The 14,517-nt window shown below is 42.0% G+C and overlaps 1 protein-coding gene across 2 annotated transcripts in view; it reads left to right on the forward strand.

Moving 5' to 3' along the window:
* SLC8B1 (solute carrier family 8 member B1) overlaps positions 1 to 14,517 on the forward strand; it is a 52,120-nt gene that overhangs the window by 8,500 nt on the left and 29,103 nt on the right. For both annotated transcript variants that reach the window (XM_030218371.1, XM_030218372.1), the window contains exons 2-5: positions 24 to 347; positions 3,520 to 3,672; positions 4,472 to 4,524; positions 7,412 to 7,469. In XM_030218371.1, coding sequence (XP_030074231.1) covers positions 216 to 347; positions 3,520 to 3,672; positions 4,472 to 4,524; positions 7,412 to 7,469 — 396 coding nt within the window. In that variant the 5' untranslated portion in view covers positions 24 to 215. The remainder of the gene's footprint in view (positions 1 to 23; positions 348 to 3,519; positions 3,673 to 4,471; positions 4,525 to 7,411; positions 7,470 to 14,517) is intronic.

Consider the following 14,517-nt stretch of genomic DNA (forward strand, 5'->3'; position numbering starts at 1 on the left):
CTAAAGATCTCTTCTGTTTGCAGCTGCTGTCCCTCTACGTCAAAAGAAAATGGCAGCAAAGAATGTGAGAGACTGAAAGACTATCCAGCTTCGAGGAGGAAGGAAGAAGCCCGGCCTCGAAAGGACCAAGATGAGCAAATCACAGCACATGGCGTGATTATAACGCACACAGATGCGAGGAGGCCGTGAGAGCTGCTTTTGAGTTGTGCCTGGCAATGATGGACATCCATGATTGGTCGACAGATGGCACGGTCCAGCCATCGACAAAGTTATGGCCCCAAATATTTGCTTTTTTGGGAACGTGGAACGGTGGGAACACTTCACAGGGTGCTGGAGCTCTGGTAGATGTAAGTAGAAACACATTGAGAGCATCCAATGGATACCCTCAAAATATATTAATTTTTCAGTTCTGCTTATAATGAAGGCGCTATTTTAGTGTTTCTTATCCAGCAAATTTGGAAGGAAGTGTGTAGTGTGTTTTCACATTTTACTTTGGATTACTGAGTAGAGTGAACTTAGTGAGGTGTCTGTTTTCAGTCTAACCAAGTGTATATCAGTAACTCTGCAACAGCTTTAACCCTCAAAATGAATTGTGTCTAGTCATTTTAGGATTACTTCAAAACAGATTTTAAATATTGACAAAAAACTTAAGCCTTCCTGTAGTTTGGAGATTCTGCTGACATCATTTATTCCGGGAATGGTTCTAAGAAGGCACAGGAGGGCAGTTCTGTCACTGGAATAGCCTTGTCTAGATAACTCTTGTACTACAAGACAGGGGCGTAGCCAGACTTCAGCGGGAGGGGGGTCCAGAGCCCGAGGTGAGGGGGCACATTTTATCTCTGTCTCTTGTATCAGAGCAGATACAATGGTATCGTGTGGCTTGACTGTGTACAATGGATATTTTTGTATATGAAGGGTAGAAGCTGGAGTTATGGAGGTTGCTGCATCTGTCTGTAGGTTTCCTGTATATATAAATGTTTGTATATAGCCATTGCTGATTGAAACTGTGGTATTTAGAAAATTGACTTTTTTTTTCTGGGGTGTAGTCAATTTTGAATTTGATTGTAGGATGGTATGTATTGATAGAACTGTAAAATTGTTTGAGAGTCTCTTCTCCCTCAGTCCAAATCATGAAAATGTCATCAATATACTGGTAGTATTTTAGGGGTTTAGTGATATGTATTCAAAAATGTCTCCCAGTTTTGCCATGAAGAGGTTAACATATTGTGGTGCCATCGTGGTGCCCACAGCAGTGCCTATGATTTGCAGATATTATTGTTATAGCAGAAATAGTTGTGCGTTAGAATGAATTTGATTAATTTTGTAATAGTTTCTGGTGAGTATCGGTGATCCATTGTGGATGTTTTTAGGAATTTATCACATGCAGTTGTTCTATCTGCATGGGGAATTTTGCTGTATAGTGATTCTACATCCATTGTGATCAGAAGAGCACCTGGTGGTAACTGCTCAATGTTTTTTAAATTTGTTCAGAAAGTTTGTGGTGTCTTGTATAAAGCTGTTTGTCTTGTGCAGAAAGGGTTTAAGAATCCCATCTATAAGTCCAGATATTTCCTCTAAGTGTGCCAATACCCGATATTGTTGGTCTGCCAGGGTTTCTAGGTTTATGAATTTTAGGTAGCATGTAGAATGTGCCCATAAAAGGATGGATGGATTGATATGAGTTTCTTTAGATTGTACTTGCTTTGGGAGTGTTTTAATAATATTTTTCTACTGTTTTGTATAATCCTGTGTGGGTTCCGCAGTCAGTTTCCTATGGTATATGTTGTCTGTGTCCTTTCTTGAATATATTTTTGTGTCCCATAATTACGACAGAGACTTCTTTTGTCTGCAGCTTTGACAATGTTTTGGTTATTTTGTAGGTTTTTTTAATGATAGCTCTTTTTGGTGGAGAGAGATTATTCAGAATTTTCTTTTGTTTGCTGGAAAGTTGTGACTTCACTCTGTCTAAATCTTTCTATGTAGTTGTCTTGTTTTATTGTTTTGCCCATCGTGTGGGGTGAAATACATGTTCTTTTGTCTAAAATTGTATTCCATTCTGTTGGGAGTCTCTTTTCTGGAAATGTACTTTCAAGCGGAGTTTTCTAAAGAATTCTTCCAGTTCTGAGTATAGTAGAATTTCATCTGGTTTGCTGGAAGGACAAAATGACAGTGCAGAGATCTCATGCTGTGATAAGTGGTAGTTTGAGAGAGTTCACAAGAAAACGTCCAAGTGAAAAATGCACAAAAATAAGCCATTGGGACGTATTGGGGGTGGGGAGGCAGCATTCTTAATAGACTGGCCACACAGACATCCCAGCAGAGCAGTGGGGCACCCTAGGGAGTGCTGCAGTGGACTTCACATAAAAGGTCCCAGGTACCCATCTCACCACCCCCAACATTTATTTATTTATTTATTTTATTTGTTACATTTGTATCCCACATTTTCCCACCTATTTGCAGGCTCAATGTGGCTTACATAGTACCTTAGTGGCGAAATTTTAAACTGGTTGCTAAGGCCTTAAAAAAAAAAGCTGGAGGGCCTATATGGAGAGACTAGTGTTAAACCCTAATGTCAATAGCAACAGGAGACCAAATTTTAACGTGAAAATGGACCTAGGTGATGCTGTGTTGAATTTGTAAAAAGCAAAATAGGACGTTAAGAGCTGAGGTAGCCAACGAGCAGGGGTTGTGGGTGGCCTTCACTGAAACAGATTTTGAGCCTGCTAGCTAGGGCAGGACGTGCTGAGAAAAGGATTCGAGATTAAGTACAGTGTTAGGGAAGCTAGTGTTGTATTGTATATGGGTTTGGACGAATGATTTTATGGTTTATTAGAGCTACCACCCCTACCAGCAGCCACATCAAGGCAGCCTAAACACTCTATAATCAGACAGAAAAGAACGACACCAGGACAGGACAGTGGCTCCCAATCCCGGCCCCGGAGGCACCCCAGCCAGCCAGGCCCTTAGGATATCCACAGTGAACATGCATACGAGAAACCTGCATGTGGTGGAGGTGGTGCATACAAATATATCTCCCATGAGCACTCACCGCGGACATCCCGAAAACCCGACCGGCTGGGGCGCCTCCAGAACCAGGCCCTGGAACCACCGCCCCATCCCACCACAACGTCACTCCCTTCCGTCCGACTCCAGACCGCAAACTGCCCCCGACATGGTTTCTTGTGATTTTGGACGCACTACAGAGGTAAAACATCTCAAATCCAAGTCTCGAAAATCACGATTTTGGGTGTTTTTCTGTGAAAACAAATGTTCGAATGGCGCTTTATACCATTTCTAAGATGTTTTTCAGAGTACTTGCTGTGAATATGTAGGAAATCAGTTTGCATGTACCCGATTTGAAGTGTATGCAAATCATTCTCCTACATAGTCATTGTGGATATCCTAAAATGTATCTGGGTGTGAGGTAAGAACCCAAGAAGCATATGCCTGTTTTTTTTTTTTGGGGGGGGGGGTATGGAGTGTGTATTAGACACGTGTTGTTGATTTTTCTTTTCCCAGTGTCGGGAAGTGCGAAAACTCAACGACTCTGAGCGGTGCTTTTTCATCAAGAACACCCCTGACTGCCAGGAAGAGAATGGATTTCTTCAGTACCTGGATGGTGTCTTCTGTACCTTTGCCCCCTCCCTGCTACCACTGGCCATTACTTTGTATGTAAGTATCTACCTTGTTTCTCAAATATGGCTGCCAACTGATGATTTTGCTGTGACTGGAGATGGAGGAATCCTGTAACATTGAGTATTTTAGGAAAATGCCATTGTAGCCACCAAAAAGAATGTGCCGTCTGACTCCCCCCCCCCCCCCCCCGCCTTGTATACTGTATACACATGGGTGGATCACAATAGTTATGGCTTTTTAATCCATATCGTAATCTTAATGTCTAGAATTTCATGTCAAAATTTGATCTTTTTGTAATTCGCTGGGCTTTTCTCAGGTTCTTGGTTTTGTAATTTTTATTTTATTTATTTATTTATTGCATTTGTACCCCACATTTTCCCACCTATTTGCAGGCTCAATGTGGCTTACATAGAGGCGTATTTTCAAAGCACTTGGCCTTACAAAGTTCCATAGTAACCTAAGTGCTTTGAAAATGAGCCCCATAGTACTGTCTAGGCGTTTGCCCAGTCGGTTGATAACAGATTCAAGGTTGTATAGTGATCGTATGAGTTATAAGTGGAGAGTCGCATGGGATGAAGATTGCTTGTTGTCCAGTACGATTATAGTCAAGCAGTGTTGCTGGGTGAACTGCCAAAGTATCTGCAGAATATAAATATGATAATGTAATGTAATATGTGGAGTATTTGAATATCTGAAATTTGAGACTGTAATTTCTTTGACTAAGGCTGATGGGTTTCTTCCCTTTCTCCTCTTGCAGTGCTGAGTGAGGTTGCAGTTACTGTGGTTTCCTTATTCATGTCCTACACTTGCCTAACTTCCTTTTTGCTTCTTTCAGGCCCTCTGGCTACTGTATTTATTCATCATCCTTGGCCTGACTGCTGAAAAGTTGTAAGTAACAACCATGTTTTCCACACTTACTTACCCTCTTTGTTGTGCTGCATTTATGAGCTGAAGGAGTTTGGCCAGTGATTGGGTTTTCACGTACTCGGGATGTTTCTGTGCAGGTGTGTGATTGACCAAAGTTCACACGATGGCAAACTCTCTGCTAAAGCTGAGTAATTGATTGTAGACAGACGGTGCAAGCAGTAAAGATATTACATGTACTGTTTTTCATATATTACACACTAATTTACCTGATCTCTTAATCCAACTTTTGTCCCATTCATTTTTTTTTCTTCATCTCAGGTATTTATTACATTTTTACTAAGATATCCTATTGTTAAAGGTTTACGTCAATTAGATCTAATGTTTTCTTTTCATGTTATCTCTATATAGAATGATAAGTACATATACATAAGTATTGCCATACTGGGACAGACCAAAGGTCCATCAAGCCCAGCATCCTGTTTCCAACAGTGGCCAATCCAGGTCACAAGTACCTGGCAGAAACCCAAAGAGTAGCAACATTCCATGTAGAACCCCAAAGAGTAGCAAGATTCTAGAATTCTAAAGGATAACAAGATTCCATGCAGAATTTCAAAGTGTAGCAACGTTCCATGTAGAACCCCAAAGAGTAGCAAGATTCCATTCAGAATCCTAAGTACATAAGTATTGCCACACTGGGACAGACCAAAGGTCCATCAAGCCCAGCATCCTGTTTCCAACAGTGGCCAATCCAGGTCACAAATACCTGGCAAGATCCACAAAAAAAGTGCAAAACATTTTATGCTGCTTATCCCAGAAATAGTGGATTTCCCCATGTCCAATTTAATAATGGTCTATGGACTTTTCCTTTAGGAAGCCGTCCAAACCTTTTTTTAAACTCCGCTAAGCTAACCGCCTTTACCACATTTTCTGTCAACGAATTCCAGAGTTCAATTACACGTTGAGTGAAGAAAAACTTTCTCTGATTCGTTTTAAATTTACTGCTTTGTAGCTTCTTCGCATGCCCCCTAGTCCTAGTATTTTTGGAACGCGTAAACAGACGCTTCACGTCTACCCGTTCCACTCCACTCATTATTTTATAGACCTCTATCGTATCTCCTCTCAGCCGTCTTTTCTCCACAATGTCTCAGAACTGATTCTAATTGTCTTCAAATACAGACCCTTGAGTGCACTGCTCAGTCAAGGCAGAGTTAAAAAAACAATCTTTAAAATTCACTTTTATTACAGTTGGGCTGGAGGTTGTATTTTTGGTTTAACTCCTATTTTCCTCCTTTCTTTAATATTATTATCCCCTGTTTGGGTGTGACTTTTAATCCATCAGGCGAGGGGGTTGCCTGGTCGTATCAGTGTGCAGTGAGGGCCCAGGGGATACCTTCCGATATGAATAACCAGGGCCACTTACAACTCTGATTAAAACAAGCAAACAAGAATAATCCCATACATACGACAACAGCAGCTGCACATAATACAGTGCATACCATTTTGGTTGTACGACAGAAAAGTGGTTTATCAAATGTAGAACTCTTTTACCCCTCACCCCACCCCCATGGCATCTGTAGCTGTTATGGAAAGAACTGAGCAGTTCTTGGACCGCCATCATAGAATACACAGTGATGACACGTCCCTAAATTGTAATGATCTTGATTTCAGATCTTGTGGGTAATATTCCAGCTTCCATCCAGGAATTAGATCTTAGATACACCTGGCAGGATATAAATCTTGCTAAATAAGCAAATATATTGAAAAGATGAGTCTGAGCACAGTGTTCCATGCCTTCACTACTAGACTACTGTAATACCTTGTACACTGGCAAAAAACAAAAAGCATCAGCTCCAGCTAATTCAGAATACTGCAGCAGGACTCGTAGAAGGCTGTAAGCGGTGTGACCACATCACACCCTTCCTGCAACTCTGCATTTGATTTTCAAGGTCCTCAGACAAAATGAGCCAGAGTACTTAAAGAATGTTAGCCCTTTACACACCTTTGAGACTGCTAAGGCCCTCTCAAGGATCATCACTATCTGTCCCCTCATCAAAAGAAATTGTAGGATGTGATACCCGCCAGCGAGACTTCTCAGGAGTAGCCCCCATGCTCTGGAATTTATTCCCAGAAGGGGCTACGTGTAATTGGAGACTACCTCTACTTCAGGAAGCAGGTGAAAGCCGGGCTCTTCTCCCAAGCCTTTAATACATAGGGTGACTGACTATACACTCATTTTGCACCTGCAGTAGCTTGATACACATACTGTAACTTAGACCAGTTCCTTATCTCTTGCTTAACTATAAAAAGAACTTGCCTTGAGTTTAGCCAACTATCATATTATCCCCAGCTGATTCTGTACCACGTATCTTGTTCAAATCTTTAGCATCGTATCTATGTTAGTTGAATGTTCTAATGCTGTTTATTAGGGGTATCATTAGTATTATGCTAACATTGTATTATATCTCTGGTATTTGAATTCCAGTGCTGTTAAATGTATATATTTTTGATACTGTTTCACAGTAGTTCTGTTATTAGGTTTCAATTTACTTTTTTCAAGTTTACCTCATTTATTGTGTTTATGTTTATTCTTGGTTATTTTACTATTGTTACGCTGTTAACAAAATTGTAAGTTTGATGTTAAACTGTACCTGCTGTACCCCGCCTCGGGTGAATCTCTTCATAAAGGCGGTTAATAAATCCCAATAAATAAATGTACTCTGAGACAATCCCTGACTGATAGAAAAAGAGAATTTGTAATATTTATGTTGTTGTCAATATCCACTCGTGGATCGCGGTGTCCTGACATCCACCGCCAGGCCTGGGGCTTGTGTTTGGAGAAAAGAAATGCTCTGGTACGAGTTAAACATTCCTAACCTTGTTTTTTCCCCCTCTCTCTTTTCTGCTCTAGTTTTTGTCCCAATTTATCTGCGATCTCCACCATTCTGAAGCTGGCACACAACGTAGCAGTATCCTTCTGATTCCTGTTGTAAGACAAGGGGAGGAAACAGGAGGGAAGAGCTTTAAGAACTTTAACTTGATAGAAATAATATTTTATTTTGCTTGTGGGGGGGAGAGGCATATAGTTGGCAGGGGGTGCCCTTGCTGTATTGTTCACCATGTGAAAACGGTAACAGAATTCAAGCACGCGAGGGATAAACATAAAGGAATCCTGTTCAGAAGGAATGGATCCTCAGAAGCTTAGCCGAGATTGGGTGGCAGAGCTGGTGGCGGGAGGCGGGGATAGTGCTGGGCAGACTTATATGGTCTGTGCCAGAGCCGGTGGTGGGAGGCGGGGCTGGGGGTTGGGAGGCGGGGATAATGCTGGGCGGACTTATACGGTCTGTGCCAGAGCCAGTGGAGGGAGGCGGCGCTGGTGGTTGGGAGGCGGGGATAGTGCTGGGCAGACTTATTCAGTCTGTGCCCTGAAGAGGACAGGTACAAATCAAAGTAGGGTATACACAAAAAGTAGCACATATGAGTTTATCTTGTTGGGCAGACTGGATGGACCATGCAGGTCTTTTTCTGCCGTCATCTACTATGTTACTATATGTGCCTATAGTTTGGGGTACATTGAATGAGTTAGGAACTTAAAGAGGATCCAGTCACTACATAACATACATACATAGTAAATGACGGCAGATAAAGACCCGTACAGTCCATCCAGTCTGTGGAACAAGGTCTTGTGGTAGAATACTTCAAGGGGAAAGATTTGAAGCACAGGTGGCTGAATCTAAAACAGAGGAATGGGGGAGGGGGGGACAGTGAGCTGCACAGACTCTCTCCTGAGTCATTCCTCCTAGCCAGTAGCATATATAATATTAGATAATATTGGAAACAGGATGCTGGGCTCGATGGACCTTTGGTCTTTCCCAGCATGGCAATACCTATGTACTTATTTAAATGGACTTGGGGAAAATCCACTATTTCTGGGATAAGCAGTATAAAATGTTTTGTACATTTTTGGGATCTTGCCAGGTATTTGTGACCTGGATTGGCCACTGTTGGAAACAGGATGCTGGGCTCAATGGACCTTTGGTCTGTCCCAGTGTGGCAATACTTATGTACTTGGGATTCTGAATGGAATCTTGCTACTCTTTGGGGTTCTACATGGAGTGTTGCTACACTTTGAAATTCTACATGGAATCTTGTTATTCTTTAGAATTCTAGAATCTTGTTATTCTTTAGGGTTCTACACGGAATGTTGCTACACTTTGAAATTCTGCATGGAATCTTGTTATTCTTTAGAATTCTAGAATCTTGCTATTCTTTGGGGTTCTACATAGACTGTTGCTACTATTTAGGTTTCTGCCAGGTATTTGTGACCTGGATTGGCCACTGTTGGAAACAGGATGCTGGGCTCGATGGACCTTTGGTCTTTCCCAGTAAGGCAATACTTATGTACTAGCTTACAGCCTTTGGTGTCTCTGGCTTGATTTTATGGCTCTGTGTTGTCTCTTTTTCTTGTTTTCTGTCTCTGTTGTTGTCATTCCTTTTATTTCCTATTTCAATTCTTTTTTTTGTCCCTCTCTTTTATTTGGCCGTGGTTCCTTTTCCTCCTTTTTCTGTCGCCTTCTGCTTTTTCTTCTTCTCTTCCTATTTCTCTTAAATTTTCATCCTGGATTCCTTCCTTCTCTCTGTCTCTATTTTGTGCCATCCCTGTTTCCCTCTCTCATCATAAGAATGTAAGCATTGCCATACCGGGACAGACCAAACCAAAGGTCCATCAAGCCCAGTATCCTATTTCAAACAGTGGCCAATCCAGGTCACAAGTACCTGGCAAGTCCCCAGAACAGTAAAACAGATTTTATGCTGCTTATGCTAGAAATAAACAGTGGATTTTCCTAAATCTATCTTAATAATGACTTATGGACTTTTCTTTTAGGAAATTAGCCAAACTTTTTTTTTTTTTGAACCCTGCTAAACTAACTGCTTTTATCACATTTTCTGGAAATGAATTCCAGAGTTTAATTATACGTTGAGTGAAGAAATATTTTCTCTGGTTTGTTTTAGATTTACTACTTAGCTTCACTGCAAACCCCTAGTCCTAGTATTTTTAGAAAGAGTAAACCAGCAATTCACTTGTTCCACTCTAGTCGGTATTATATCTCCCCTCAGCCGTCCCTTCCCTAAGCTGAAGAGCCCTAGCTGCTTTAGCCTACATAAGTACATAAGCACTGCCATGCTGGGAAAAGACTAAAGGTCCATCAAGCCCAGCACTCTGTCTCCGACAGCGGCCAATCCAGGCCCCAAGAACCTGGCAAAAAAACCAAAATTTAATAACGATCAATGGACTTTTCCTTCAGGAATCTGTCCAGACCCCCTTTAAACTCAGCAAGGCCAGCTGTCATCACTACCTTCTCCGGCAATGAGTTCCAGAGTCTAACTACACGCTGAGTAAAGAAAAACTTTCTCCGATTTGTTTTAAATCTACCACATTCTAATTTCATCTTGTGTCCCCTGGTTCTATTATTGTTAGAAAGTATAAACAAACGCTTCACATCTGTCCGCTCTACCCCACTCATTATTTTGTAGACCTCTATCATATCACCCCTCAGCCGCCTTTTCTCCAGGCTAAAGAGTCCTAGCCGTCTTAACCTCTCCTCATAAGGTAGTTGTCCCATCCCTCTCATAGGGATGTTGTTCCTTCCCCTTTATCATTTTCATCGCCCTTCTTTGTAACTTTTCTAATTCCGCTATATCTTTTTTGAGATGCGGTGACCAGAATTGCAGACTCACCATGGATCATCTCTCCCCGTTCTTGCTCGTCCTTCTGTTTCTCAGTTCTTGTTTTTTCACTGTCACCGTTGCATGATTCAGCTTCACTTCCCCCACCCTTTTCTACTAAGCAGCTGTGGACAACATTAATGTCTGGAACTGTTTCTTCATGGAAGGGGTAATGGGTGCATAAAACAACTTTCTAGGAAAGATGATAGAGACTGAAACAGTGACACTTCAAGAAGGCCTGGCTTAAGCACAGAAGATTTCTACTTGCAAAAATGTGAGGAGATCTCCGATATGCGACCAGGAAGGAAATTGAGCAGATCAGAGGGGCCTTAGCTCCCTTATCTGTCTTCATATTCTTTCTAATCGCTATCGTGGGAATCTGAGAGAAGCCACAGATTGAGTAAGCATGGAAACGAAAAAGTACCGTGGTGCTGGGTCACGGATAGAGCAGTTCTGTGGTGGGACAGTGTATGACGGAGGCAGGCACTGTCGCCGCCTGTGCTTTCTTGTTCAGGGTAGTGAGCCCTCAAGTTAAACTTGAACTATACATCATGGGTAGTGACCTGTGATGGGGGGCTATGCAGAGAAGGGAAGGGTGGGAGATGAGTTTAAATTGTTATCATTTGTGCTTTCTCTTACTTGGCGAGAGCATATGAAGGAAACGGCACTGCTGGCAAAGTAAAGGATGGGGGGAGGGTTTGGGGGAGATAAGAGAGAGTGGGTACCCTGGGATCAGGATGATATAAAGGAATCTGATGAGGGAATTGAGGGAAGTATGGGGAAGTGAGAGAGGAATCCAAAGGCAGGGGTGGATGGCATGAATTTGAGGACTGGAGATCAACAAGTTAAGAGTGAGATATCTCCTGGACCGGATGGCATACACCCCAGGGTACTGAAAGAACTCAAACAAGAAATTGCTGGTCTGCTGTTAGTGTCTATAAACTGTCTTTAAAATCATCCATAGTACTTGAAGATTGGAGGCTGGAACGTGGAGACACACAGGGCAAGGTTAGACGAATCACAGCTCCTAGAGACCTGTTGCGAAGGTGTCAATAGGGAGGCAAGGACTTCCTAAAATATCTCCAGACCCAGAAATGGTAGCTGCTGCGGGCATCCAGGAGTTCCGGCAGCAGGCCCTTTAAAAGTACGTCCTGAGTGCGCTTGTGTGCTATTTAATGTATTAATGATCTGGAAATGGAACAACTGAGGTGATTGAATAGTTTTGTGTGGTCTGCAGATTTAAACTACTACTACTACTACTTAGCATTTCTATAGCGCTGCCAGGGTTACGCAGCGCTGTACAAGTTTAACATGGGGAAGGACTGTCCATGCTCAAAAGAGCTAACAATCTAAAGGTTACAAACTATGTAGTCAGTGTAGGTATCGTGAGTGGGGAAGGTGGTTATGCGCCAAAAGCAAGGGAGAAGAGATGGGCTTTGAGTAAGGACTTGAAGATGGGCAGGGAGGGCGCATGGCGTATGGGCTCGGGAAGTCTGTTCCAGGCATAAGGTGATGCGAGGCAGAAGGGGTGGAGTCTGGAGTTAGCGGTGGTAGAGAAGGGTACAGATAGGAGTGATTTGTCCTGAGAGCGGAGGTTACGAGTGGGAACATACGGGGAGAGTAGGGCAGAGAGTGTTTAAAGTTAAAACACATGTGGATTGTGAAAAGTTACAGAAAGGAAGTTAGAAGGCTGGGCATCTAAACTGCAGATGAAATTTAATATGGACAAATTGAAAATGGTGCACATTGGGAAGAATAATTCAAATCATATCTTTAAAAAGATATAGCAGAATTAGAAAAGGTTCAAACAAGGGTGACCAAAATGATAAATGGGATGGAAATCCTCTCATATGAGGAAAGGCTTAAGAGGTTAGGGCTCTTCAGCTTGGAAAAGAAGTAGCTGAAGGGGGGATATGATTGAGGTCTACAAAATACTGAGTGGTGTAGAATGGGTAAATGATTTTTTTTTTACTCTTTCAAAAAGTACAAAGAATAGGGGACTAGTTACATGGTACTACTTTTAAAACTAACAGGAGGAAATATTTTTTCACTCAATGAATAGTTGAGCTCTGGATCTCATTGCCAGAGGATGTGATATCAGCGGTTAGTGTATCTGGGTTTAAAAAAAAAGGTTCGGACAAGTTCCTGTAGGAAAAGTCCATAGTCTGCTACTAAAATACAAATGGGAAAAGCCACTGCTTGTCCTTAGGATCAGTAGCCTGAATCTTCCTATGATTTGAGAGTCTGTCAGGTACTTGTGACTTGGATTGGCCACTGCTGGAAGCAGGATAATGAGCTAGATGGACCATTGTTCTGAGCCAGTATGGCTATTCTTTTTTTTTTTATTTTTGTTTTTATTAACTTTTTACATTTATATCCACCAACATAAATGTATTGGAAATATCAGAAATTATAATAGCAGTATAATACATTATATCAAACTGATATAATTTTGACATAAACATAATTTGTCCACAATAAGAAGAAATAGATCAAGATACTAAGAAATTTCTACTGAGTAATACAGTAACATAGTATAACTATTACAAATGGAAGGGAAAAACGGATGATCACAGCCGGCTTATACAGCATTAACTATGGGAGTCTCTACAGGTGACACATCTTTTTCTTTTAATTCAATGAGCTCCAATAATTTCTTGGGTGTAAAAAACACAAAATTCACTTTTGCAAAGGAGACATAACATTTACAAGGAAATTTTAAAATGAAAGTTCCACCTAGTTTAAGAACTCTTGATTTATACATCAAGAATTCTTTTCTCCTTTTTTGTGTGTTTCGCGCCATATCAGGAAAAACCTGTATCTTTTGTCCCAAGAAAGAATCATTAATATGGCGAAAGTATGAGCGAAGAATATTGTTTCTATCAGGTTCAAGAGCGAAGGTGACTAGTAATGTTGTTCTTTCAGTTATTAATTCAAGAGAACTCTCCAAGAATTCTGTCAAATTTAGGTCAGAACTAGGAGCAGGCTGAGGTTGTTCTTTAGGCACCTTAGTTACCCCAGTTATGTACTGGGCCCTCGTTATGGGGGGGTATCCCTCAACGGGTATTCCCAGTACATCAGAAAAATATTTCTTAAGCATGTCCAGAGAGGAAATAAGAGGTGACTTAGGGAAATTCAGGAACCTTAAATTGTCCCTGCGTCCATTGTTTTCCAGATATTCCAATTTTCTTTCTTGGATTTCTCTTTCTTTAATCAAAGTCGTGCTTAAGTTTTTTAGTTCTTCAATTTCTCCTGACATTTTAATAATTTTCACGTTCTGTTCTTGAGTTTGTTCAGATAAATCCTTATTAGACTTTTTTATCTCAAGTATTTCACCTTTAACTGAGGCATTCATTAATAATAAAGTGTTATTCACACCTTGTATGGCGTCCCATAGTGTGTCTAACGACACCACTGAAGGTCTTACAGTTCCTCCGGTACTCACTGCCACGATCTCCCGGGTTGGTGGAACAATATCCAGCATAGATGTTTCCTTTCCCGGGGTCGAAGTGCCCATAGGTCCTCCTTCCACAGCCAACACCGGGTTTTCATCCTCGGGAAGCCGTGATCCCATGGTCAGCAAATCGTCTCCGAGTCGCAGAGGAGCAGTGTGGGAAGGAGGGCTCAACGACGCTCCTTCTATGCTGCACTCAAGGCCCAAAATGGCCGAGTCCGCCGTAGTGGGCACCCGCTCTCCAAGGGCTCGAACACCAAAGTTCTCCATAGTCATCTGACGAGAGGTGGGTAACGGAGGCGGAACCGCGGAGGAAGGAACCACCGTCTTCCCCTTTCTCTTACCCATCTCGAAGTCGGGTAAGTGATCCTCTCACAGAAGCAATGTTGATTCTCGGGAGCTACTGAGCCACACAACCGTTCACGTCGCCATCTTGATCCCCCTTGTATAAAATGTTTGTACCCAGTATGGCTATTCTTATGTTCTTATGGAATTGGGTCAGTAGTGTTTTTTTTCTTGCTGCTGTTGCTGCCTTCTCTGTTTTCCCTGAAGTCGGAGCCATGTGGGACCACGTGGTCTCATAAGACGCACTGGCCCTGAGCAGTTGTGACTTCAGAGGAGGGCACAGCAGATAAGATGTGCCACTCACTGACGTATCTTGCAAGAGGCGTAGCAGAGAGAAATTAAACGTTTGCCACCAGAAGCAACAGCTGTGTCCTGCCTTCATTTTCCCTTTGTGCAATGTGTAGCATACCTGAGGGCTCTCCCATGGCTTCCCAGTTGGGATCTTCTGTTGTAAGATGCACTCTCAGAACTGTCTCGGTTGTGCTTGCTTT

The sequence above is a fragment of the Microcaecilia unicolor genome, chromosome 11, assembly GCF_901765095.1.
Source record: "Microcaecilia unicolor chromosome 11, aMicUni1.1, whole genome shotgun sequence".
Lineage (NCBI taxonomy): Eukaryota > Metazoa > Chordata > Amphibia > Gymnophiona > Siphonopidae > Microcaecilia > Microcaecilia unicolor.